The following is a 27,538-nucleotide window of genomic DNA, read 5'->3' on the forward strand; positions in this document are numbered from 1 at the left end:
TTCAGTAAAATCTCTTAAATAAACATCTTTTAATAGTTAAACATTTCAGTCACATATCATATTAAGTGTTACTTAATATTAAGGCCTTCATGAAGCATACATGACACCTTCATGAGCATAGCATTATTACTTTCTGAAGCATGAAGTGGTTTATGACAGCTGATGGCTTTGCTAAGTTAAATAGCACATTATGCAGAATATGAAATTAAAATGACAACGCAGTGCATGTCGTCTGTCACAGGCCGGAATGTTTTCATAACTGCTTTACAAAGTAGCAATGACTTCCTAATGAAGGTGTTACATATACTCGTGAGGGCTTTATGAAGTCACATTTAATATTAAGTGTGGCCAAATTCTTTGTAAACCACATATTCAATGCCGACAGTGTCACTGATTGTTATTGCGAGTACAACTACACCAAGCAGCTGTTTTTGATAATAAAATCTCATTTGAAGACAACATGGAGTATTCGGTATTAGAACAAACTGGTCCTGTTTAATTATTCCATAATCCACGTTGCTGGAGGTTTACGTTTTCCCAAGTGGATTATCAATTTTGGTTACAGTGCCCTCTATAGGCCAGTTTTTTTTTTTTTCAACAAACACTCCTGGGAATGAAAAAAAAGCATGGGTCGAAGTGCTGCAACAGAAAACAAGGAAACATACATTGAAGTTCTTACAATCCATGTACACTGGTAATGAGTACAACCATGTATCACCATTCATTTAGGATGTTATTGCATTCATATTTTTGCACAAAAGGCATTTCCAGATTTTCAAAGCAACGAGGATAGAACCAAAGTATGACCCAAGTTATGTGACTGACACATCCAAATGACCTGTCACTCGGAGCTTTAGCAACAGGCTGTGAGCAAGGGAACAGAAAGCAGTAAGATGTATGGCACAAATAGGTCTCACACAAGACAGTTCTGGACAAACAGGAGGTCTTTATTTTATGTGGAAAAAGAAATCCGCCATGTCATGTAATGAAATTCAAAGTTTATGTTGGAGTTACTTCATTTTAGATGCACAACAATTAATTAAAATCTTAATATATTTGTTTAAGAATATAACTGGTTATCTTTCTATTAAGGATGGGGGAGAGAGGGTGGTGGTGGTGGTTATGACCGATATTATAAACACAAGCATACGATGAAGACACCAAATTACCACGGTCCTGTAAGTTTATTTTCAATTTGTTCAGAAAGCAAATTGCACAAACAAAACCCGCAGGACAAGCAAGGTATCAGGTTTTAAATTCATTCTTCTTCTGTACAGTCAAAACAGTGACCTAGAACACCACGACATCCAGCATACACAAACCTCAGCACAAGGGGAGAGTTAGTACACACACGGGTCAGAAGTGTCTTTTTTTTTTTTTTACCCTCCTCAAATATGGAAAATGGTCCCCACACAAGAGCACTGTATACAGCACAACCAAAGGTCATGTTACACATGGAGTGAACAAAAGAAAAGACACTAGCAACTTCTACACGGTTAACTGGAGAACGTGTATAGGTTGGAAGGATTAAAACTCATTTAACCAATGTTTCGTATGCGTTTAAAATAATTTCCACGGAGCAACGTGACCTGTGCAGGATATACTGGTATTACTTAGTGTTTCTAACCGAGGTGATGAAAGCGGCAAAGTTCAAACAGTAAGAACACTGTAGCTGTTTTTCGTTTCTGAATATACAATAATCAAATGCATTTTACAGACAGACCGAACAAGCGGCTCACGCACATCAAAATGAAGATTCTACCTGGTTTCTTCTCACTACAGAGTGCAAATTGGATGCTTCAGAACAGACCTTAAGAAGGCTCGCTCTTCTCACAAGCCCTCTTCAGTACACAAACATTTCCCCTTTAAAACAAAAATTAAACAAAAACAAAAACCAAAAAACAGAACAAAAAAAAAAAACAGGACAAACAAAACCATACTAGCAATATGTAAGTAAAAATGGAATGTTAAAAAAAGAAAACCTTGTGGTCCAATTTTTTTTCCTTAAACCATAGAAATAATATGGAGTCCTTCATGAAAGTTTAAAGGAAATAATAATAATAACAATAATAAAAAAGCAGAAGTTTTGCTTGTTTGTACAATATCCCCTGTCGTGAGTAGAAGACCGTAATGAGCTGGTGAGGAACTTAAGGAGAGACGAGCGGACAACTCCGGGCGGAAGGGCCTCACATGCCGTAGCCGAAACCTGGCTGGGGCGGGGCGGGCTGCCCGTACCCCGGAGCTGTGTAGCCGTAACCGTAGGCCTGCTGAGGCGGGACCGGCACGCTGGGTCCTGCTGTGAGCATCAGCTGGGGCGTGCCTGAAACACAGCGGCCACACACGCACACACACACGCGCACACACACACACACCCACACACGCACACCCACACACGCGCACACACACACGCGCACACACACACGCGCACACACACACGCGCACACACACACACACAGTCAACTCACAGCCAAGGTGCTCTCGCTGACTGTGTGCAGTGATGGGAGAGCAACCCTCCTAGTATAAACACCGACATGCGTGGAGCCATCATGCTCAAGCAATTTGACAATTACAGTATTATGTTAAATGCAGTATCTATATGTTAAGCACTCAATATTAAGATGAACAAATATCAGCACTCAAATATCAATTAATTAACTGTACATGAAAACATGTTTAAGAAAAAGGCAAGGAAATTATTCAAGCTTTAAATGACACCTATTCACTGATATGTAAAAAGGCAGTTCATTTACTTGAGCAGATATTTTAATCCTTATCTCAGTACCCTGAGACAGTTGGCCACCCTCACTCAGGACACCACTCGAAAAGCTTAAGAATGTTACTCGCATATCAGATAGAGGTAGAGTACCCTTCAGCCCTGTGGGAACCCAAACTCACTGGAAAGGGCTCTACCTGTCTGTCCGCCATTTTCTTTTTCAGGGCTTAGTGGGAATAGGAGTGAGGCTCACTTGAAGCTTTACGCCTCATTTGGGGCTTTGCTCATGCCAAGCGTAGAGGGGTTAAATGGGACCACGTACCCCTACAATGTGGCCATTTTTGAACACCATCAGTAAGTGCAGTTCTAATTTTTTTCTAGCTGAAGGTGACTTTGCAAGCAGAGCTGTGAGAGCTAGCGCCTGCCAGCTAACATAGCGAGAGCGTGGCTACCGTAAACGATGGGCTGCGTCTCGGTGGCCTGCTCCTCCTCTTTTCTCAGCGACTCCGAGGCGTCCAGCTTGTCCACCTGAAAGATTCGGACGGGGAAATGAGCGTACTCGCACAGCCTGCGGGGTGTCTCCGAATGAAAGCAGCTGGAAAAGCCTTCATTGACCCTCCCCGCTCCCGATGTTATTTGGTTTGTTAACAGACAACAGTGACTGAGAGATGGGACCATTCCTTAGATGGGAGATAATTCAGGGCAACGGTCCATTTGCTTTAAGCGCTTTCTAATGGATTTCTGCTTTGGGGCTCTTTAACATCACACCTCAAGGGCTTAAGACACCAGTGCACTCTCTCAGGTACTCCTCTAAGAAGCAGGTAAAAAGGGGCAGGGTCTGCAGCTTGATTAGACAACATTAACCAAGTTTGGGGGGGGGGTGAGGGGTAGTTAGACAATGGTCCCACCATCCAGCCATAACCCTTGGATTCATTTTTTATTAGTTGGAACAGAATGTAGAGAACCAAACCCATTTCATGTGTATTTACTGTTTTGTTACTGGCTGACAAAAATGGCAGTTGGCAGGAAAACTTGGAAGTGTGGAAGGATAACTCTTCCATGAGAGGAATTCTTCTTAACTAAATTCCCATACCAAGTCATCTCTACTATCCTGTGTTTTCTTAACATTAGCCCATTACTAACAGTTGTACCGGGGTAAAAACAAGGTGAAATACATTGCCCCATGGGGGGAAACTCAAATGAAAATCAATGACCCTCTGGTGCATAGTATCCTGCTGTCTCCACAAATAATCATCTCTTAACATCTTAATACAATACTCCAAAGGAACAAAAAGACTCTACTAGAGTGATAGAATGCTTGCATACTGTGTAAAGAATCATCTTGTATTACTAAAGCACACATCAGAGCATTAAACAGTGCCCAGGAAATCTACCATTTTACCTGCATTTTTCACATAAGCATACTGCATCCGAAGTCTACAAAGATATATTCCTTCAAGGATTAAAGACACGATATCCACGTCTCTGTCACAACGTTGTTTAATTACCTCCAGAATAGGAATTTAGCAGCACAGCGTAAGACATGTTAGGAAAAGATCAACGGGCTTTGAAACATTCAGAAAAGCAAGTAGCAAGATGCCTTGCGCTAGCGCAGCGAGAGAGCCAACATACGCTTACATATCCTCAATAAAATTTAACATATGAGGATCTGAATTCACTGCAAACTTACTGGACAAAAATGACAAAATTAAAAAATATATTCTTTTTTTTTCCCCTCTTGGGATCAAGTCTTGGAAATCTGGGTTCAGTTCCCTACATACTTCTCCTTATGCACCAATTAGTAGTTTATTGTTGTTGTTAAAAAGGCTCTTTCCAAGTAATTGAACAAGCTGAGATTTTGTTGAAAGGAGGAAAAGAAACATGCTGGTTATGCTACTCCACTGTTAGATGTGTGCATGAGACAGAGGCAGGAGTGCCGAAGCGAGGGGACAGAGTGTGGAGGATGGTCACTACAGCCATTCAAGGCCTCCAAAAAGCAGGCACAGCCAAGAGCAATGTGTCCTAACCTCTCCAAAGCGCCACTACCGCTACGAAAAGGGTCAACCTCATGCTGCTTTCAGTCGAAACGGACACTTCATACCCTGCAGTGCCGCTACCTCTTCCACACACGCACGCACGTACACACACACACACACGTGGACGCACACACTTTCTGCTTGTGCACTAAGTGAAGGACCCCACTTTTCAGTTCTTCCCTAGAAGGCAGTAAGCATTAATCATAGCAGATTGATGTGTTCTTACCAATACATACAGACATACATTATATACATAATATACAGTAGTTGAATGGGTGTCAATATCTTAATAGCTTAGCATGATTAGTTATGATAATGGCATAGTGGTACTGTTAACGATGAAGGTACGACAATGAATGCATTGCGAGTGGCCATAGGAATTGGAGAAGATTCTGAAAGGAGCAGTCACTTCATAAACATACATTCCTGTCCTACAATTTAGTGAGACAGTACTAAGCAGTCCACAACTGGTTTACAGTCCTTGGAAAGGAGAGTCTGCATCAAATGTTTACACCTTACAAAGCATTTCACTGTTTGCAATTTACAAAACGACTAAGACCTGCAAAAAGTGCTATTCAAACTGCATTCATGCCCCAATTCCAACATGTGGAAGAGAAAATTTAGAAAGATTTCAATTTCATGCAGATCTGCCCAGGATCACAGCTGCAAGCCCATACCTGAAATCTACGAACCACAACCACAACACTTCCTCGTAACAACCAAAACACCTTGCACGGATGCAGTTTGAATAACCGAAGTTTGTCTATGGTCTCCAGTGTCTGTAGTCAACATTTACCATGGTTACTGAGGAAACAGGACTGGGAACCAATAGCAGACCAGCACACGTTTTTTTTTTTTTTTTTTTCTTCCTTCTTGCACCACAGGCTTATTAGTATCTAAGGGTCTAAAGGAGGTGAACTTGCTACGGCTCTGCCTGCACTATGTCAGAGGTCTAGAGGAAACGAGTGAATGTGTGGTTTTAGAAGCAGCGGTGTGACATGGGAGGAAACGGCTCATGCAGACTCCTGAGGTTTCAGGGGTCCTCTGGACTAAAGTCATAATGCAAAAAAAAAAAAAAAGTTTGACTTTCACCTTTTCCTTAATTGCATCAACCTGAAAGGAAATTCAGAGATGCAGCTTAGAACAACCAGAGTCCATTATTCAGCACTGAAAAAGCAGGCAGAGACAGCAAACAGATGCCAAACAATCAAGGCGAAAAAACATTACCAGAGAGGACTGAAACATACAAAGGTGAGAAAACAGGTTAGCACATAGTGGCTGATGTCTCTGTATTTCGTATAGTAATAATAAATAAGTGCTACTGTTGTGTTATCAGTCCTTTTATCACAGTAGACTTATATGTGGCACTTGAATGAAAATGCATAGGGATATCAGTTCTAAAGTGCTTGGCCCTTCCAGCTTTAATGCAGAAGGCGAGACCCCTATGAGCAGAAATATAACTGCCAGACCATAAAGAAAATGCACTAAAAAAACCTGTTCAAGGTGAGCAAAGCTGCAAAAGAAAACATCACACATAGCTGTTGCTCAACATCCTGAACAAAACCAGCTACCATTAATATACTCTATAACGCAGCTGAAGCGTGTGAAAAATGATGATGCCAGTTTACGTGCCATGCATTTTTTAAAATAATTTTTTAAAATAAATAAATAAATTTACAAAGTCTTTTTTTTTTTTTTTCATTGTGTTGTCTTGCTTAGAATTCCATACTACCATATCCATTTTGCACCACATTTGTATGGAAGAAGCGGCAATAATCATAATCCAAAAAAGAAATGAATGCGTGATTGTCACAAAGAAAGCACACAGCTTGGTCCTGCTGTAAGGACAGAGGCAGAGAGGATGAGCACTTATGCGAGGCAGGCGTTGAGCTGGAGGCTGGGATAACATGTCTGGAAAGGTGAGAGGAGGCAGGAAATGATCTGAGAAAAAATGTGGCCAGGTCAGAGGTTCCCCCCTTTTAAATCTGGCCTGCCTGGATGTTCTCTGATGGGTTTGAAGTGTCATAACAAAGGGTCTCTGCACTTTAAGGGGGACCTGTAGGTAAATGACCTTAAAAACTCCTTCGTCCAGCTTCACATTTTTTTTTTCCCCCTTTTTTCTACCTGATGTCATAACAGGAAATACTCCGTGAAAAACATGACTGGGTTGCAACCTGTTTTCCAGCTGTGTTAAATATGTGACCTGATATCGTATTGCAGCGTGAGACTGAATGAATCACTCATGGCACCACACTGAGTTGTGAGACTGAGATGATTGTACCCACTCTCTCCCCCCACCCCCACACTGTTACTTACCTTGCTCAGGTACTCCCTCATCACCTGGATGAAGTAAGGCATGGAGAAGTCCATGATGTTGTGCCTCCAGGCGGTCTCCAGGACCACGTCGGGTCGCAGCAGGTCGTAGCAGGTGAAGAGGCAGGCGGCGAAGCACTCCTTCTTCTCCTCCTGCAGAAACCACTGTAACAGCTCCTCCGCCAGCTCTGTGTCCTTCGACTCCGACGCATACTGCATTGCATCCTGGGAAGGACAAAATCCCGCACCTGAAACCTTCAGGGTACAAGCTGTGCTCTCTCATCTCTACGCCACAGTGCTGCTTTAAAGATGTTTCACGCAGATGTTTTAACTGTGGGGTTTATGGGTATATAATTGTAAACAGCTCAACGGTCATGCAAAGGTGAAAGTTACACACTGTGAAAAGGGATTTTTCTACAAAAACTTCATGTATTTGTGACTAAGCATCACACGTGGCTTGAAGAATAAAGACCTGCCAGCGGAAACTCACAGGTTCATTTCTAAATAAAAATAATTGCTTTTGTCTGAGTAGTCTGAGTCCATGTAGCTGAATGGTTATATGCATGCTGTACTTTAATTTCTAAGACTCATATATCCTGAGTTGTAGTTAAATACACGAATAAGCACCAAAACCCTTAAAGGTGAGGGTTGGACCCTCCATCAAAATTTTAAAAAGAAATGGTTGAATGAAACTGTAAAAAGAAAATGTAGAAAAAACTTGAAAGCCCAACCTTGTAGAGCTTGTCCTTTTTGCAGAGCTCCACGCTCTGCTTCCAGCGGTTGTTGCCCTTGAAGAGGTAGGCCGCGATTCTCCTGAACTCGATCAGCTCGTGCCTCTCCAGGCTCTGGGCCAGCGAGATGTTGTCGAAGTTGTCGTAGGCGTCTATAGATGTGCGCAGTGCCTGCGGAGGACCGGTGAGAAAACAGACAGGGTCATTTTCACCATCACGCACCTCTGACAGGGGGGCGGCAGTGTAGCATTGGGAATAAGGAGCAGGACTTTTAACTAAAATGTTGTCGATTCGATTCCCTGCTGGGGGCACTGGTGCTGTACCCTTGGGCAAGGTACTTAACTTGAATTGATAAAAGCTGCAAAAACTGTAACCTAAGTCACTCTGGATAAGAGCTTTGGCTAAATGACAATAACGTGTAAGGTAATGTAACAAAAGCTGGAAAAGGCACTTAACAAGGACCAACATCTATGTAAACAGTACTGTTTCAGTCATAGACACTCCCCACAGTAACTCCAGTTCTCTTTTCAGTTTGAAATTACAATGCTCCTTCTATCTGATGGCTCAAGCCTGTTTACATTCACATGATGTAATGCTTAAGGGTACGTTCAAAGGCCACAGTACGCAACGTCACAGTTACTGACCTGATAGTCTTCCTCTGTGATGAAGAGGTTGTTAAGTGCTTCATTGACTGACTTGTTGTTGTGGTTCTGTACAGATCGCAGGTAAGGCTTAACCAGCGCAAGCTGCTTCACCTGAGAGGAGAGGAGAAAATTTAATGCAAAGATGATCATTCACCACGTCAACTGTGAACACGGCACTTTAAATACACTGGAGACATACATCAAATAATCTGATGTCTGAATGCCCTCTGGCTCCTGAGATCAAATCATGAAAGCCATGTAAATGACTCACTGCAGCCAGATCTGCATTTGCCCACACTTTCAGGTAGGAAAATGAGTAATATCCATTAAACATGTTATTTTCAGCAGGGTTCTCTGACAGTGCATTTACCATTAATACCACAGCATATAGCGCTGGATTTTGCTCTTTATTGTTAATTATCAAGCCTTTGAAACCTGGTCCAAGTAATGGCTGAATGATCCCACAGTCGAATGTAAGGATCAAATATTCAGTCTAATCCCTAAAATGTACCTCAGTAACTACTTTATGTAAAAGATACCTGTGCTTCAGATTCATTACAATGCCATAAAGCAGAGTAGCCGGAGAGAATGTTTTGCAGTTCACCGTGTGATGGGGGTAAGGAAGAGGAAGATTACCTTGCTAAAGAAGTTGACTGCACGGGTGTGGTCGAGTCTAGGGGAAAGCACTACTAGCAGGTCATTCAGCAACAATGGTTTGAACTCCAAATAAAACTGGATTGCTTTGTAATACAGCTCCACATTGGCCACCTACGAAAAAGCCAGAAAACAAAACATTTATTGTAAGCGCCAAAACAAGTCACTCATTCAAGAGGAACATGCATTTGTGATGAGGCGGCCAGATTTCATATACTGATTGTCAAGTGCTGTGCCTATCTGAAGCATAGAGAGAGGGGCACTACCTTGGTGATGATGTCCTTGAACTGGCCCTCTTTCCAGGCGTCTGACGGATGGTTCATCATGGTGATGATGGCGTTGTCGTACTCCTCGTACTTGTCGTACAGGAACACAAGCTCCGCCCACAGGTGGGCCTGCTCTGCGGCCCTCAAAACCTGACACGTGAATTCGGCCAATGATCAGCACCCAGTACGACCACGTCAAGTAACTACACCTTAACACTACAGGTGGCCGAGTACCAACAACAGGGAAACAAACCAACCCAGTAAACTATCATGCTGGGTTTATTTCTGCACTCAGTTTTTAAATCACCTCTTAACTGAAGTGAGAAAAAAACCATTTTGTAATAAATACTGAAAGCAACGCTAAGAGCTGTAGGTCTCTGATGCTGGACCGTAAGCTCACTTCTCATCCCTCCTCCTCTCCTACCTTTGGAATGTTGACCCGGGACCAGAAGAGCTCCAGGTGCTCCCTCATCTTCTGCGGTTTGAATTTGGAGTAGAGGATGGCCAGCTCTGTGAACATGCCCATGTGTGCCCTCTCCAGGCCGAGAGCCGCCTCCAGCATGGTGATCAGCTCCTCGAAGTAGCCCCGGTCCTGAGCGTGAAGCAGAGGGCATAGTTCAGTCACAGCTCATCGCAGTTCAACTCTATTTAACCGTCACGGGGGGGGGGCTCAGGGGTGGGGCAGGGAGAAGCCCTCTTCAACGACCCCACACACAAGAGGTACTATGCAGTATTAAAGAGTTTAAATGGACAATTAAAAAGGTAGACACCAACTGAATCAAACAATTCCATCATGAGAGTGGCTCATGAACTTCAATATTATTTCATATAAAAAAGTATTTAAGATACACCTTTCGGTAACTAACAGACAAAATTGCTCAACCTCAGTGCAAACTGTCCCAAGTAAAGGAACAGCCACCAGACATTACTGTATGAAAACAGCTTCTTGACAGCTGCATTTAAATTTCAACTAAAAATGAGAAAGGCGTAGAATATGGACAAGCACACATCCATTCCACAGGGAGACTACATGGGTGTAATACTATGCCATAGGGTCTTTACACATGCCTGGTAGTAGTTGATCAGCTCCTCCAACTCATCTGCATGAACCACAATGTGCAGCCCACACATCTGGGCCAAGCGGAACTCCTTCCCATCCACACAGGCGAAGCAGACCTGGAAACAGAGGGAAAGAGGACAGTTAACAACCTGCCGTGCTTCAGATGGATTATGGGAAAAAAATGTACTCTCAGTCTTAGTAATTTTAATGTACAGAATATGCGCAATGGAATAACACACCGTATGTGTTATGTGCGATGGAAACAGTCATTTTTACATAACACATAAAATAAAACGCTCATCTCTCACTAGGGCATGAAGACTACTGGCTCTATTTTTTGATGAGAAACAGTCACCGTCTCACCTCTTTCCAGGTGCGTGTGCTGTTGGCCTTGCGAGCTCCATCCACGGCTGCCTGGTACTCTCCCAGGTGGACCAGCGTGGAGGCCAGGCGCCCGAAATTGGACACATTGTTGTACAGCAGCTTGGCCGCCTCATACATCTTCTCATCGTAGCATCGGTCACCGACCTGCGACGCAGACAAGGATGAAAAGAGAAGCCGGCACTCTCAGGACAACTGGGAGGTGCCGATTTACAGTAATGATATCTAATTATTTTCAGTCTGATTTTGCAGTTGGGTGTGAGGTGCGTACTTGCTGGATGTGAGCGTTGTTGGGGCCGTTGATGAACTCCTCCAGCTCTGCCAGGCGGTTAGTTTTGGCCAGAGCGAAGATCAGCTCGGTTTCTACGTAGGACTCCCTGGCTTTCTTCCTCGCCATCTGCAGGAACTTCACCAGGTCCTCCCAGTTTCCTGGTGATTAACCATTCAAAAGCATTTGTCCATGTGCTCATAAGAAGCTTCCTTAGCAGTTTTTACAAGTTCCGCAAGTCAATTTAACAATACCACTTCCTGTAATGTCACTCATTTAATATTTATACTCATAATGAAAGCTCCTGAAGTGTTTAGAGGAAGTACTGGTCACTACACATGTGTATGTATATAAGCATGTGCATGTATGCGTGTACGAATAATACAAAAAAAAAACCAAACGCGAGAAATTCATTAAAGTCATGGTGAAAGTGCATTCTCTGTGTGCTGAACAGGTGGTGCGCTCAGCGCCGTCTCTCACCGCTCTGGTTGGCTGCCTGCACCACCTCCATGTACGCTGACGGATCGTCCGCCTTGATGTAGGAGTCGATGGCCTCCTTCACCAGGCCCTTCTGCAGCTGGGCCTTGGCCAGCTGGCTCCACACGGCCGGCTCGTTGCAGCGCTCGGCGAACTCGTAGGCCCGGTCCAGGTTCCCGATGTGCTCGATCAGAACCTACGGCCCGGCGGGGAGAGGGGGAGAGGGTGAAACTCTGAACGAATGACGGGGGTGGAGAGGGGGCGAGAGAGAGATGAAGCAGGGGGGCCTGCGGCCTCGGTCACCTGCACGGCGGAGGTGTTGACGTCGAACTTCCTGAAGATGGCGAAGGCCTCCTCGAAGAGCTCGTTGCTGATGGCGATGTTGGCGATGTCAGGAGCGTCGTAGTTGTCCAGACGGTTGATGTACTCCATCACGCGGGTTCGGTCCGCCTTGATGGCTGTGAGGATCAGCAGGTTCTGCAAGTTTCTGAAATCAGAAAAAGAAAAAACTCAGCATTTACACAGCATACTACATAAGAAGCAGCTTTCAAACAGGGTGTGAAATTAAATCAAAATGATACACTCTGGTGGTACTATATATAAACTAGGACAGTTCACACAATATGGCCCCAATAGACTGCACAGAACTCAGATTTCTGAATATGTAGAACTACAGCATTGTTAAATATGTATGGCTCTTGTCATTACTCGGGGGGCTGGCCTCACAAAAAGGTACAGATCCCCTGATATAAATACACGGAGAGATGAGTACCTGTGTTCACTGAACACTGAGTTGTCCAGAACGATCTTCTCCAGGAGCTCAATGAGCTCGTTGGGAAGGTCGGCGGTCATGAAGGCCTTCACTGTGACGGACACCTCCTCTGGGTCCTGTGTTTCGGACAGAGCGGTCTGCACCACCTGGGAAGGGGAAACGGCTTAGCAAACTGAGCTCTGGATACAAAGCCTGACCACTCAAAGGGAACACCTGCGTACCATTTCCAGGGTGAATCGGGGCTCACCTGATCGATCAGGGACCTCCTGTAGGGGTTGCTCTCCAGCAGTACACTGGCCCACAGCTCCGGGTCTTTACGACGCACCAGGTACCGGGACAAGCTCTTGAACAGGGAGTTCTCATTGCACACCTACAATGAAGGCATACTGAGGTCAATATTAGCGATAATGGTAATGCTAATTCCTGTTGACATCAATGTTACTAATCCCTGGTTTTGGCAATACATCATTGTCATCATCTCTGGATTCTGCTTGGATAAGTAGCATTTCTAAAATGTACAGTTGCTAACCTAAGTTAAGTCACATTGAACAAGCAGCCTTGTTTTAGTCTGTTTTTTCAGAAACTGAAAATGTTATGCCATGGTTGGTGGCACTGGACTCTGAATTTCAAGGTGGTGGGTCTGAAGACCAGGTCAGAAGAAACAGTAAGCTGCATGATACACAGTAAGTCACGTTTGCGGAACAAACAGACATTAACGCAGCATTGTGACTGTCGCACTCACGTTAATGAGCTCCTGGTCGCACTGGCCGCGCTCGTAGGCCACGCAGGCCAGGTGGGGGTCCCTCTTCTCGCAGTACTTGCCCACCACACGGCTGTCGTAGTAGGGGTTCTCCCGCAGGAAGCGCTCGGGGTTGTTGTTGCTGTCGATGTAGATTTTAGCCAGGGCATTGTGGGTAGCGGGCTCCTCACAGCCCTCATGGATACGGGCTTCCAGCCAAGGCAAGAGCAGTTTCAGTCTGTGGAGCAAAAACATGGTTTATATATGTAATTGTGTGCGTGTGTGTGTTCATGCATATACACACATATTTAAGTTGGGGTTGCTTACGTACCGGTTTCTCTTCTCAACCTCAGCCACCAGCTCATCAGTGGAGAACTGCCCCCTCACCACCAGCATCAGGTTCTTAATGACATCTTCAGAGCAGTCAACGTCCAAGAGGCCTCCGATCACCACAGGCAGACGGCTGGGGTTCACCTGCAATACACACACACACACAGATGGGCTTACTAAAACCCCTTACTTCTGCAGGGGATGACCCAGATTGACACAGAAAGCCAGTGGAGTAAAGGTACTAAAGGTGTTGTGCATCTGCATCAGTGTACTGTGGAGGGAGTGCGCTGAATGCTGCACAGCAGGGTGTCCACTAGGTGGAGCTCCTCAGACTCCACAGACATGCTGCGTGAGTCCTCTCTCACATGTAGCTTCCGCTATCATTGATCAAGGCACTAATCACTGTCATCATCAATACAACAGGGAGAGGTCACTGTGCATCATCCCCTGATGCCCACGGTACCTTCTGCACGTAGATCTCGATGTATTTCTGCAGGTTGTTGCGGTACAGGTAGAGGACCAGGTCATGGACGAAGTCGAACCGATCGCACACGATGATCAGTGGCAGCTGGTCAGTCAGTTTGGCCTCCTGCCCAAAGAGAAGTCCAGGGACAAGAAAACAGTTATATTAAAAAAAAATAAAGAAAACCACACTGCAAATGCACCACCTACGCTCAGTGTATCAGCCCTGCACTGTGGAAGAGTTTTCTACACAATATTATGAATAAAGGGAGCACCTGGACGCCGGCACGCTACACAGGTTAAGCTGTCAAAATGACAGCAGGGTTTTGGCTCGCACCGCTGCAGACGCGCTGACAGGCCTTAAGGCCACCCCGCTGCGGCCGTGACGCAGGGAGAAATGAGTCACTCTGCGGATTACAGGCCACCTTTTCCTCCTTTGTGCCATGCATGCTCTTTTCCTTGTATTTGCGTCATGGACTTGCAATGGTCTTTCAAAGTGTCAGGTTTACAATCCGAAGTGCGCTGGCAGTGTTCTGAGTAAGGGCATCGGTAGCATGACCTTCAGTACATAATGACATCTATCCCGTCTTCCTTAAATTCAAGTCCAAGTCTTTGGACCATCATATATACTGTTATACAGAAAAAATGCACCACTTTTTTTTCATGGAACCAACCCTGCCCAAGTCATTCAGAACACATAATATCAAGGACTAACAAGGAAAACCAAAGTGCGAATTCCAATAAACACATCTCACCTCAGTGTCTCATTCTGAGCTTCTACAATCATTATACATGAAACATATTTGTTCTCTACAAGCTAGACAAAAAGACTTAACAGGAAAATCACACCAAGAGCCTAGTGAGGGGAGAGCCCCTTTTAACTGCCACACACACACACACACACACACACACACACACAGACACACACACACAGACACACACACACACAGACACACACACACACAGACACACACACACACACACAGACACACACACACAGACACACACACACAGACACACACACAGACACACACACACACACACACACACACACACACACACGTTACACTGCTGGCGCCCTGTCTCTGCCATCAGTATTCAACCCACAGGATTAAAGCTCTGGGATACTCTCAGAATAAAGAGGTGAATTCCCAGACAAGAGCACAATCAAACTGAAAATGCATGTTTTCATTTCGACCATATGCCTTAAACACTACCAACCTATCCTGGGTTAAAGAGACTAGACATTTTGGCTTTGGATGCAGACTCTGATGGGGAAAACTCTGAACAACAACAACAACAACAAAAGACAAGTGGCCTAGCAACCACAAGCTCCCAACCCTAATATAGCCAAAGAACGGGTTGCCCGGGAAAGCCTGCCAACGGGAACAGAGTCTGGGACGATTGTATGGGGCGTGTCACCTTACTATTCCCACAAATCCCAGGGTTAATCCTACACCTACTGAGGTGTGAAACACCGAGGTCCTTTACCTGGTACATGTCCTGCCCATTCCAACCTCACAGGAAAAAACATAAAACTGCCATGAGGAAACCAGCACATCTACGCGGTGTACCAACAGGGGAAGAGGCACACATTTCAGAAAGCGCTAAGACAGGCTAATCAGAGCCAAACGTGATGCTTAAGGCAGGGTGACACACTTCACATGGTTGTCAGTATTTAATTTGAAAGCTGCAATTCATGACTCCAGACTGCATCGGTCACCCCTGTCATTGCCACTGTCACTGTTGCTGTTACTGATTGCAAGTTACAACGAGCCAGTTAACACTACAAATATACACACAATGAACAATACAGACAAAAAAGCCCTCCCTCATAACACGGCTTTCAGTAACATGGTAAAATTGAAGCGCAAAAGTACAACCAACACAGAGGCCCCAAGGAAGCACACTGAATTTATTAACCCAATTATAGCTGCAGGTGCCCACAATGTAATGAGGGAACACTTAAAATGAATAACAGAACATTCGCTCTGAAATAAAATCATTCTGACAGTTGAAATGGCAAATATAAAGGAATGAAGAAAAGAGTATCTCACAACAAAAGCCATAAGACAGGAGGCAGACATCTGATATTCAGAGCCAGAGGCCTATCTACGCACTCCTACCAGTCCGTAAGAAAATGTACAAAATTTGGGCTCGTTTTCCCAGTAAACACAGGCTCAATTTGTCAGTTTACTGGAAAATCAGTTCCGAGAATGGATAGAACCAGAGTACTTTTTTCCTGCACAGGTTAAAGAAGTACAAAGGCTACAAAACAGATGGTCTGCAAAAATATTTATATACGACCTGCCGTCTGTCCCTTTGTCCTCCACACTTTTATGCTTTTTGTACTTCAAAGTGCAGCAAATGCTGAAGTGAAATGCTTGCTGTACCGTACGTGACAGATGCAGTGTCACATATTTCTGCAGCCCATTTTAGGTCCTGTTTTGTAGCCTTTGTGGTCTCCAACACGCACAGGGAACATCACCTCCATTAACCTTCAATGCTTTGCGTAAAAAAGTGACTTCCTCTTACCTTCAGGAAGTTCTTGACCCGCTCTGGGTCATAGCAGTTGCTCTCTCTGCAGATTCTCTCCACCTCTTTGATTTGGCCAGTTTTGCAGGCAGCCTGGATGTACTTGAAGTGGACCTCGGGATCCTGGCTGAAGTTCACAATGGAGCCCAGGAAGTAGAACAGGCCTGCGGAACAGAACACACCAAGCAGAGCGTTAGGAGTCACACAGACACATTTCAGAAGGAAAAACAAACAATATTATTCACAAAGATGCCATGTGTTGCCATTTTCCCTGCCCGTGTCTATAGAAGGCGCTGTACCAAAGTAATCTGGTCTTAACTTCAGCTTTTAATTGGTATTTTCAATCAACGGTGCTGCAGAACTTTCTAATGGATACGATCGATTACTCCAACCTTTGGCCTACTTAGCTAGTTTAAGTAAGATGATTCCCAGGAAGCACTGGGGCATGTGGCAAAGAGCCAAGCTGTGTTCACTACCCAATTTCTTTTCCATTAAACGGAAATACAGCGGGCACTGTTCCAGTGGGGGGTTTTTGGACCGTGTGACCTGTCTATTCTGAGTTCCCCCCCCCCCCCCCCCCGACTTTGGTCCCCTTACCCTCAAAGCTCTTGAAGGACTCGAAGAGCTCGGTGAGGGCCTGGGTGGACAGCTGCTCGTGGTACTTGGACGCCACCTGGACGCAGATCTGCAGGTTCTGACGGATGTTGGCGGAGAGCATGGCCCTCAGGCACTCCAGAGAATCCTCCACCGACAGCGAGCCGAAGAAGTTGACCAGCCACTGCACGCAGAGACGAGGGTCAAACAAACAGACCGACAATCACACACCGTAATGTGTGCCTTAAACACACCGTAATGTGTGCCTTAAACACACCGTAATGGTACTGTAACATGAGATGGCTCGTTGAAAAGGGGAGGGGTTCTGGACAGGGAACTGGATTTATAACCACAAGCCTGCAGGATCGAATCCCAGGTAGGACACACCTGTATGATGCCTGAATGATGCGCTTAATCTGAACTGCTACAGCAAAGTATCCAGCTGAACAAATGGACAACAGTGTGTTTAATGCCAGTGACATAAGCTGCCCTACATAACGCTGTCAACTGTCACTTCAAATAGCACATTGTGCTGAGTGATCCGAGTGCTGTTGCTTCATTTTGCGCAGTGAGACAGGGCTGCCCGGTAACTGTGGTCCCGGAGGGTGGTCAGGGTGAGTACCTCCGGGTTCAGCAGGTGGGTGTGGACCACGGCACGCTTGATGTCGTACAGGTCGGTGTAGTGCTCCAGTGCCCTCTGCAGCAGACCCGCCTTCTCACACAGCTGGGCGATGTGGGCGCGGTCGTAGTTCGTGAACATCTGATTCCCCAAGATGGCATCAGCGACCTGAACCACAAACACACACCTATAATTAGACAAATGCCCCTTACGATGCACCTTCACTATTAGGTTACATGGTTATTAAAAAAAAAAAAGCACTCCATGGTACCCTTACAATGCAACTCTGATTCAAGCTCACTTGTTTGTATTTTACCTCACTTGCTTGTATTCTCTCTCACCTGTAATTCGCTTTGGATAAAAGCGTCTGCCAAATGAATAAATGTAAATGTAAATGTAAAACTTGAATATCAATTCTGTGAATATAGCGCAATGGTGGAGGTTTAACAGGGTGTATCAAGGACACGTTAAGTACATTTCCCTTACAAAGCAGCTTTCATCCGCTACATTGAATCTGTCCAGAGAACAACCCTACATGCCACAGAGGCGAGGAGGTACCCTGTTATAATCAGCCACCAGAGCTGTGAAACATGGAGCAGACTAAAGCTGCAAACAGAATAAAGTCAGAACAGAACGAGCGAAGCGGAGGAGACGTGGGGACCTGCGGAGCATGCATGAGGTTCATCTCCAGCAGCCGGGTCTGCAGGGGCCCCTCGGTCGGGCGGTTGTTCTTCAGGGCGTCCAGCAGGAAGGACGTGCACTGCTGGATCAGGTTGTACTCCATGAAAATGTCCACAATCTGGCCGGGGCAGAGAAAGGAAGGAAGAGATGTAAGCAAAGCCTGACATTAAAAGTGAGGAATCCAATTATTATAATTGCAACTCATTACTAAAATGACACTGTGTTTATTGAGCAGCCGAGCACATCGAACCTGTGATTTTAAAATTGGCATCAGAGACTCACTCTATCAAATGGAACTTGTAGTGTTAATTAGGCTGGTAGTTTCTGTGTGTGTGCACATTCTAAATATAGACACAGGATCAGAAGACAGATTTCAAGTTTGTGAAATCCTGAATGAAAGGATGGAAATTAAAAATTTACTGGAAAATGACATATTATTATTACACAAACATAAGAGTACAGTTAAATTTGAATTTCACAGCCCCTGCAATCAGAGACCCCCCAATCTGGCCCAAAACCAGTATGCAGAACGTTTAAATGCACTCTAAATGGACCGCGCTGATAATGCGGTGCCTAATTTGTGTAGTGGGCGGAGCCGAGGGGCAGCCCCTCCTCCCCTGACCTGCGTGATGTCAGCCAGGGGTTCCTCATCCTGCACCAGCATCTGGGAGAACTGCAGGCCCTGCTCCGGGCTGATGCGCATTACGTTCCGAAGCAGGAAGATCCAGTCAGGAGTGTAGCCCACCTGCAGCGGAGGGGACAACAATCAGGATCATTAACGAGGAGCTTCAGCATGTTTTGCCTTCTCTGGCATCCCACAATGCAATGTTTTCTAAGTTTGCGACACTGGCACTTAACTGCCTCCATCACTCCTCTCTGGTGAAGGACAGTGCTAATCAGGAACAGTCTTCTGTTCTTGTCATGCAAGAAAACCGTGCCAAAACCATCTGAGAAGCACCACCCCAAAAATGGAACTTTTACTCGATGAACGTGCCCCCCATGTAAAATGAAATGCAAAGAAAACCTCTGGCAGTAGATCTGAGCCAGAAAGGTTGTGTAATAAAAGAGATATTAAATATCTGTCATACCTTTTTGGCATACAGTACAATTTTCTGGAACTGCCCAGTCTCTGCAAAGCACTGGATGACCTTGTTGGGAACATTTGCTCGGAGGTAGACACTGAGAGCCAGCGTGGGGTCAACTGACTTCACCAGATCTCCCAGCTCCTCTGAGCACTCCAGCTGTAGGGACACAAACAGGATGTTCATCTCCAAAGCACTGGATGAATATATGACAAAAGAATGAATATATTAATTATTGAACATGTTATCCCCATTATGAGTTCTGAACTTAGTTTGAGTGTTTCTGAATTTAGTTTCAGTTTCATAAGCTTTTGAAAATGTATCAACTATCATTAACTAACATGTTTTCTTGATATATCCACAAGGGGGTTTTTGAGAGCAAGTCAATACGTGCACTACATTTCTGGTTGCCCGTAAGCTAGCTGGGGATTTCTGCACAGGGATAATGCCAATCAATCGCAGACAGTGAGGAAGACAGGCCATACACATATCGTCAATTAACACACCCCCCTCCTGTGAATCAAACAAAATGATCCAAGACACAAGACACTGTGCTATAGAGAGAGAGAGACTGGGGGAGGGGTGAAGAGAGAGAGAGAGAGAGAGAGAAAAAAGGAGAGGGGGGGGAGAAAGATAGAGTGAGACAGAGGCAGAGATGGAAGGGGGGGGAGAAAGATAAAGAGAGTGAGACAGAGAGAGATGGAAGGGGGGAGAGAGGGAGAAAGAGAGAAAGGGAGACAGGGGAAGGAGAAAGATAGAGAGAGACACAGAGACACAGAGAGAGAGGCAGCAGTGGCACAGTGGCATCACCACTCCGCTGGGCACCTTGTCCTCCTTCAGCCACTTCTCCAGCAGCTGTTTGCGGCCCTGCTGCAGGACCGGCCTGCACAGCTCCAGCGACTCAAACTTGTTGAGCTGGCCCTGGTCCAGCAGGATGCCGAAGTACTGGAGCAGGGGGGAGGTCTGGCCAGGCTGGGCGGGGACACTCTGGAACTTCCGGATGGTGTCTGGAGTGCGGAGAATTCCCTGAGACATACCCGGAAGTTCAGATTTAATCATTACTACTGGTAAAGCCCATGAGACAGACGAAGTAGCAGTGGACACACCGCAGGACTGCAGCACTCAGCTGATCTATGCTGGCGGTACCTTGGGTGCGTTGGCTGCCACTTTGGCGGCCTCCGAGTAGTTCCCTCCGGCGAAGAGGTTGTTGAATTTGCGGGCGAAGAGCTCCTCGGCGCCGGCCAGGTTGTTTCGGACGGCCATGCGCAGGGCCAGGTCAGGGTTCTGCAGCACGTTGGTGATGTACTGGATGATGTTCTCCTCCTCCACACACACGGAGAGCACCTGCGCGCGCGCACACACACACACACACACACACACATCAATACGGATCAGCGTGAAGATGCCGACCATACAACAGCCATTCCCACATAAGTGTCTCTGGATTTAATCAGTGTACTGATGGAGGTATGCGTTTACAAGCCTCTCGTGCATTTCTGGGCTGCTGTCTGTAATCTATTACAGTGTTTTTCAGGCATCTCTCTGGAATGCCTTTCCCTGGGGTCAGGAAATAATTGTCTAGTTTTTCACCCAGTCAGCTCTGGCTTTTCAATGTTTCGGTGTTTCCATTCCATCTGTAAAACATACTCTTGTCCAGCACTATGTAATAACACAACTGTATAAATTCACTATGTTAATATATTTTCAGTGAAGACTTACTGAACCTGGCATGTAAAGACTAATCTATTCTAGTGTTTTATATACAATTTATTACAGCATGCATTTAATCTTCCCTTCACTGGGGACACAGGCAGACGGCTGCTTCAGCAGACTACAGCACACTAGAGCACACTCACATCCTCATCTTGTAACAGGACCTAAAGTGCAGAACAGCAGCTGCTCTGTCAGACTAAGGGTGTCAAGTTCACCAAAAGATACCTGTGTCAGTGAAAACATGCCACTGTTAGTGTGCTTGTTCTTCCTGGGTGAATTAAGACTCAGGCTCTCACAGGGAGCTACCTCAGTGTTCTAGCAGCATTTTTCCCCCCATCCATTTTTCTATTCTCACACCCTGGACCAATCTGTGAATATACATTTTTCCAGGCAAGATTTTTCAACATGCTGACCATGCAGTACAGGCGGGTCCGGATCTGATTACTTATGAATAATTTATGGTACAGGCTGTGAGGAGATTCAAGAGCTACTAGATATGAGCTGCAACAAACCCCTACTTCCACACATTCACTTCTGTGTCCCTTTTCACCTTCCTTTTCTTTTCTTGAAATTCTTCCTCCAAAAACACCCGACCAAATATCTTCGGAATCAACAAGCGCAAACTCATGTCGTTTAGGCAGTTCCTGGCGGTCAAAGATCAACACCAGGCACTGGTATGGCCAGAGAGCATTATGGACAACAGATGCTTTAAGTTGGACACTGAGTTCCCGAAAGATGGCGCGCATTCCAGACCAAGATACAAGGCGTTCCCACACATGGCTGTTTGTCACACATGGTGAAAATTAAAACCTGGGCAAGGTAAGAGCTGGGGCAGATACGGGGTCAGTAAGGGGTGACTGAGGCCCTCTAAAAACAAGGCCAAGGGGTTACTGCCCTTGCTGTTAGCATGGATGAGTGGTTCTCTGCCAGAGAGCAGTGACCCCTCGGTACGGGTCAGCTCAGGACTGATGGGAGGGGTCATAAGGGAGAATGGCCACAGGGGTAGCCATGGGATGACGGCTCTCACGTCCTCCACAGGGCAAAACAGATGAAAGCTGAACTGATAACCATCCCACACTGACCACTGACACTGGTGTCAGAAGCCAAGCTCTCTTTAAGAGGCCGGCTAAAATTCTGTTCTCCCCCAAACCTTTCCTGACAAGATTAAGATGCTTAGGGCAGATAAATCACCCCTTAGGATTACCCAGAGTGAGAAGCCAGCCAGTCAAACACCCACATCTATGAAACAAACCTGGCCAAGCTAACCACATAGACGGGCAGGTTTAATCCCCTAAATTCCAAGCCATAATGTTGAAGGACTCTGAAGAACTATCAGCAGTGATTACTAATAAATCAGGATTTCGGGAAAGAGCGCCGTCTCGCAGATGAGGGCCCGACGGCACAGCATGCTCCTTCAGTCATGAATCACGCGCGAAGCTGCAGGCCAGGCTCACAGCACCGTCTGCGCACCGCAGCGCATGAAGCCGTTTCGGGCCGATCTGAAGTGCCAGCCCTGAGGCCTAAAGCAGATTAGGATGCCCGTCAGGGCCCCGCGTGCGGTCACATGGAGCTCTGTCCCGCGGGTGGCACTGCCGCTGTTATTTTCAGGGATTCCGCCATTTCAAGGTCGTCCTGTGACGGCCCCCGCGTGCCGAATTCAGACAGAGCAGCTCGAATTCTGCCTGCTCTGCCACTCAAACCCAGAGCAGGGACTGAGGGACACTCTGCTGTGAAACACTCGTCTCTACATCAATCCCCCCCGCCAGTATATCATGCTCCAAGACAAGCAGATTGAGACAACTCGGCACTGTTAAAAACCCCTTTGGCCAGTAAAAGCATTTAATCATGACAAGGAGGTATTTTTAGCAATGACCTCCGCCAGCCTTTCTGATCTCTCCTCACAGACAAAGCACATGCTGAATATGTAGTTTAAATACATAACGTTACATTATTGGCATTTAGGAGATAGGAGAGCAACTTACATCAATTACAGGTTTTTACATTGTTATCCATTTACACAGATGGATTTTTACTGGGGCAACTAACCCAGCAGTGCCCCCATGGGGAATTGAACCGGCAACCTTTCAGTTACGAGTCCTGATCCTTAAGCACTATGCTACACTGCTGCCCACCGCTTTATTACACAAATGTAATAATGCAGCCATCACATGGGTGCGATTGGAAAGGTCCTCAAAATGAACTCCTCACCCAGCCATGACTAGGTCATTTCACGAGGAGAAAAACCAGACCAGGCCTTGTGCTGTTTCTGTGATCTGACTCAGAGGTCTGTATCAGCTTTCGACTCTTGTGAATATTTAATGGAGGCCAGGGCTTTGCTGGATAATTATTCATCACCTGACAGGATCCAGTAACTATGAAGAATGGGACAGAATATAGCAGCCTCTCTTCAATTCACCTGAGAGATCTTCAGCGTTTTAAGATGGAAACTGTTTATACACGTTACTCATTTAGGATTCTGGGCTTGCATAAAACAGATTAAAATGTCTTACACTGCTGATAGAGTTTTCCCATCAATATGCTCTCAAAGTGCTGTTGATAACTTTTATTTTGCCCATAATCTCTCCCACAGAATGCCTCATATTCATTTGCAAGGCAGATGCCCATATCCAATGTGAATTACATACTTTAATATTTCAGTACACACTAACAATTTATACACCTGGATACTGACTGAATCTCCCTGTCTGCAGGTGCAATACCAGCTCAGAGAACCAACCCTATGAACGCCGTTTTACAAGCACTGTTTAACCACTACGCCACGGTGTGATCACAACAAACGACAATCCCGTCATTTTAAGATCTGAGTACTGAACAAACTGCACTTAACTGCAGTTAATCAGTTCATGAGGAATTCAGCCACTGTGTATAGAATTCTGTGACAAAGGCAGTCTAAGACATTCTAAATGTCTTTCTCTGCAGAACGGAATCTGGATCAACCTTTCAAATTCTCATCCACCCAGCTGGCACAATGACAAGGCAGACAAGGCCACATTCCAGGAACTTCCAGTTATAGTAAGTGCTAAAGACCTCCCCGCGGCGAACTCCCAACACAAAGCACCCAGTTTAGCAGACGGGCTTTATCAGACAAGGGAAAGCCTGCGCCTAATCGGTACGCTGTCTATAAAAAGCCAAGCTGGACCAAGGCGTAAACCCAGGCCACCAAGACGCCTGCACGTTTTCTGAAACATGCTGATGCTGAGCCATGAATCTACAGCACCCTACAACAAGTCCGTACAACAGCACACTACAACAAGTCCCTACTACAGCACCCTACAACAAGGTCTTACTACAGCACCCTACAACAAGTCCCTACTACAGCACCCTATAACAAGGTCTTACTACAGCACCCTACAACAGCACCCTACAACAAGTCCCTACTACAGCACCCTACAACAGCACACTACAACAAGGCCTTAATACAGCACTCTACAACAAGTTCCTACTACAGCACCCTACAACAAGGCAACAAGGCCCTACTACAGCACCCTACAACAACGCAACAAGGCCCTACTACAGCACCCTACAACAAGTCCCTACTACAGCACTCTGAGACTTGGCTGTTAACACTGATGCTGCAGAGCACCTACATCAACATGGGCTGTGCTTTCGGAGGCCGTAAAGGAAGCATGCGGCACTGTGGCCGTACCTGTCCCTTCCTGTTCACCCCGATGATGCCGGCGGTCGCCTCGTGGGGGGCTGTGACGAAGATGGTCTCCCCGCTGATCCTGTTCATGTAGATGCAGGTGCCCGTTTCCAGGTCGTACAGGTGGATGTATCCATACTTGGTGATGAGAAAGACCACGTCCTGCTTTGAGCTTATCTAGACGGAGGGGAAGCAGAGAAACGTCTGTTACACCGCGGCCAAATTTATTCCAGTCTGAACAGGAGAATATGCACAATCTCCTAATCCTAACTTCAATTTTAATAGAGGATATTAGCTTGGCTGGTATCACTGTTCGTGTATATTAGACAGTGATTTGTGTATGTATTTTTTGGAAATAATGCATATACCTTTTTGTTGGAAGTGATTACCTGCATTGCGACGGGGAAGTCATTCTGAGCTTCAGGGGGGAAGAACACATCCACGGCTTTCTTTGGAAATGGCTGATTTCCTGTTGGAGGCGTCCCAACCTCAATGATGTGCAGCTAGAGGGAAAGTCACTCAAATTAATGTCACAACACTATGTCAGCGAGCCCTTCCTTGTTTTTCGTCAGCAGAGCGTCCCCTTCTTTTTGTCCAATATGCATCTCCTTTTGCTTCTCAGAATGAACTTCTGATTAGAAACACTAGAAAGGTGAGTACATCATAAAGCTTTATGTTCTCTTATGCTTTAAGCCATAGTATTTATTTGTATCTTTGTGGATATATTATTTTAGTGGTACACAAAAGAAAAAAAAAAATTTCAAAACTTCTATGAAAAACGTAAGGGTGAGCTTGCTGGCTACACCCTGTCAGGGATGCTCTTTAAGCACTCAGTTAAGACTCGATTACCCAGCATCCTCCTGTCTCTCCCATCATACCTTTCCTCCGGCTTGGCTTCGGACAGCGAAGCAGAAGAGGGTGGACTCCTCGGCATTGCCTTCCATTTTGAACTGAGCGAAGCTGGCGGCGTGGCCCTCGATGGGCTGGGACACCTTCCTGTCCACCGAGTACAGCTGCATCGCACCCACTACGCGGTTTTGCTGAAGTAATAAGGTTAAACTTATAACCTTAAAATCGTTAATAGGGCCATCTCTTTATTCATTTTTTGTGCAAAAGGCTAAACTAAGTACATAGGTAAAAAGTGAAATTAAATGTAATGTGCAATAATATGTAATAAACATAGATTAATGTATAAGTATGATCAATGTTGGAAACATCTGCTTGAAAATATGCACAATAAAATAACAACAAATGTGTTTAAATACATCAGCATTTTGCATAATTCAAAGCACCTGTGCAGAAATGCCTATAAGAAGCAGCCACTTCTGCTTGGCGTCAGTGCGGTAGTTGATGATTTGACAGCCTGCTAAACTGGAGTGCCGGTCGAAGACTTTGATTGGCTGAGAGTCTCCCTCCATGCTCCAGTGGTAGACGGCGTTGTCTGTTACAAGTGCTACGGTGTTGAGGGAGATCCACTTCCAGAAGGTGACGTCGTCCGTCATGGTGTGGGCCTTCATCTTGCTCTTCATCTCAATGTTAAAAATCTGAAGCGTTTTTGCCGCTGAAATTCACATGCAACAATCAATTACAGATCGGGGTAGCATCACAACAAAAAAAAGTCACTAACTCCAGAGAAATGTCATACCACAAACACACAGCTGACTCAAGGACATACAGTGAATACCAAATTCCATTCGACAGATAAATATTAGTAGTCATGGACTGGGGTCTGTTAGGCAAGACACCATGCCTATATAGTGGTTAAAATACATATATCAAACTTAAGACGCACATCAAATGTTTACAGATGATAATTCTTAAAAATCTGCATTCAGATAAAAGACAATGACAGAGCAGCACTAGGTATGAAGGTTAAACTGATATCTGAATATAAATGCTGGGTGGACTGCAATATGAACATTTTAACCTTATAGAATATAAATCTGAATATGGTAAGCCTTGGTCCTTCACGTGGGGGCCCTGAAACCCTGAAAGATCACTTGTATCAGTTTTCACATCAGGTGCAACATATGTACTTTACCCTTTTCCAAAAGAATTGAAACTTTCTTCAAATAAAAAAGAAAGTTAGCAAATAATCTGATATGGAATGACCAGAAAAGGACAGTCTCTTGCTGTTTTTTTTTTTACATTCTACAGCAATGCTAAGTGAGAAGACACTCACCTGTGGTTTATGAGTAAACAAGTCTCCTGTATGATATGGCTTTAATGAAAAGTGGGATTTGCAGCAATTTAATATATCAAATTGGCTTCTGTAATTGAAGTTTACTTGTAGCCAAGGTGTATAAAAGATTGAGATGAGCAAGTTTCACAGTCCTTCAAATGCCTGTGCTTAAAAAAAGCTCTTTCCTGGAAGATCTGTTTTGACTCCTTTCCCATTGAAAAGTTAATCTATTAAGTATTTTCTTTCACATAATATTGGTCATATTGGAGTGATTTCTTGAGTCTTGCTTTTACAGTGAAAGAACTGAGTTTTTGTTCTTTTTTGTGGTTGTTGTTAAGGGAGGCAATCATGACTGCAAATGACAGATTCTCTATGGGGATAGAGCTCATTCTCTCATCCTCACATAGATTCATTCTAGCGGTGTCTATTTTTTCTTGTGCAAGTAACGCCTTCCAAATTAATACCCGTTGATTGCTCACAGGCTTATTATTTATTTAATTTAATTTGCAGAAAAACAGGTCAGGGCAAGTACCCGTGTGCTTCTGCAGAAGCAAGAAATCCACATTTCCATCACCACTGTAGTAACACAGGCAGACGGGGTGCAATGTCCACACATCAACAG

The 27,538-nt window shown here is 45.2% G+C and overlaps 1 protein-coding gene across 2 annotated transcripts in view; it reads right to left on the reverse strand.

Moving 5' to 3' along the window:
* Nucleotides 1-1,763: 1,763 nt before the first annotated feature.
* The window catches only part of LOC118783585 (clathrin heavy chain 1-like), a 35,794-nt gene continuing 10,019 nt past the window's right edge, over nt 1,764-27,538 (reverse strand). For both annotated transcript variants that reach the window (XM_036537524.1, XM_036537523.1), the window contains 30 exons: nt 26,027-26,295; nt 25,613-25,774; nt 25,124-25,237; nt 24,738-24,911; nt 20,504-20,701; nt 20,183-20,383; nt 19,364-19,516; nt 18,898-19,020; nt 18,256-18,393; nt 17,598-17,762; nt 16,979-17,159; nt 16,382-16,545; nt 13,848-13,973; nt 13,386-13,528; nt 13,058-13,292; nt 12,563-12,685; nt 12,316-12,461; nt 11,847-12,030; nt 11,547-11,739; nt 11,070-11,227; nt 10,781-10,945; nt 10,426-10,533; nt 9,782-9,949; nt 9,358-9,507; nt 9,074-9,205; nt 8,438-8,548; nt 7,794-7,964; nt 7,066-7,287; nt 3,166-3,241; nt 1,764-2,320 (listed from right to left, as the gene is read on the reverse strand). In XM_036537524.1, coding sequence (XP_036393417.1) covers nt 2,187-2,320; nt 3,166-3,241; nt 7,066-7,287; nt 7,794-7,964; nt 8,438-8,548; nt 9,074-9,205; nt 9,358-9,507; nt 9,782-9,949; nt 10,426-10,533; nt 10,781-10,945; nt 11,070-11,227; nt 11,547-11,739; nt 11,847-12,030; nt 12,316-12,461; nt 12,563-12,685; nt 13,058-13,292; nt 13,386-13,528; nt 13,848-13,973; nt 16,382-16,545; nt 16,979-17,159; nt 17,598-17,762; nt 18,256-18,393; nt 18,898-19,020; nt 19,364-19,516; nt 20,183-20,383; nt 20,504-20,701; nt 24,738-24,911; nt 25,124-25,237; nt 25,613-25,774; nt 26,027-26,295 — 4,787 coding nt within the window. In that variant the 3' untranslated portion in view covers nt 1,764-2,186. The remainder of the gene's footprint in view (nt 2,321-3,165; nt 3,242-7,065; nt 7,288-7,793; nt 7,965-8,437; nt 8,549-9,073; nt 9,206-9,357; nt 9,508-9,781; nt 9,950-10,425; nt 10,534-10,780; nt 10,946-11,069; nt 11,228-11,546; nt 11,740-11,846; nt 12,031-12,315; nt 12,462-12,562; nt 12,686-13,057; nt 13,293-13,385; nt 13,529-13,847; nt 13,974-16,381; nt 16,546-16,978; nt 17,160-17,597; nt 17,763-18,255; nt 18,394-18,897; nt 19,021-19,363; nt 19,517-20,182; nt 20,384-20,503; nt 20,702-24,737; nt 24,912-25,123; nt 25,238-25,612; nt 25,775-26,026; nt 26,296-27,538) is intronic.

The sequence above is a fragment of the Megalops cyprinoides genome, chromosome 9 (assembly GCF_013368585.1).
Source record: "Megalops cyprinoides isolate fMegCyp1 chromosome 9, fMegCyp1.pri, whole genome shotgun sequence".
Lineage (NCBI taxonomy): Eukaryota > Metazoa > Chordata > Actinopteri > Elopiformes > Megalopidae > Megalops > Megalops cyprinoides.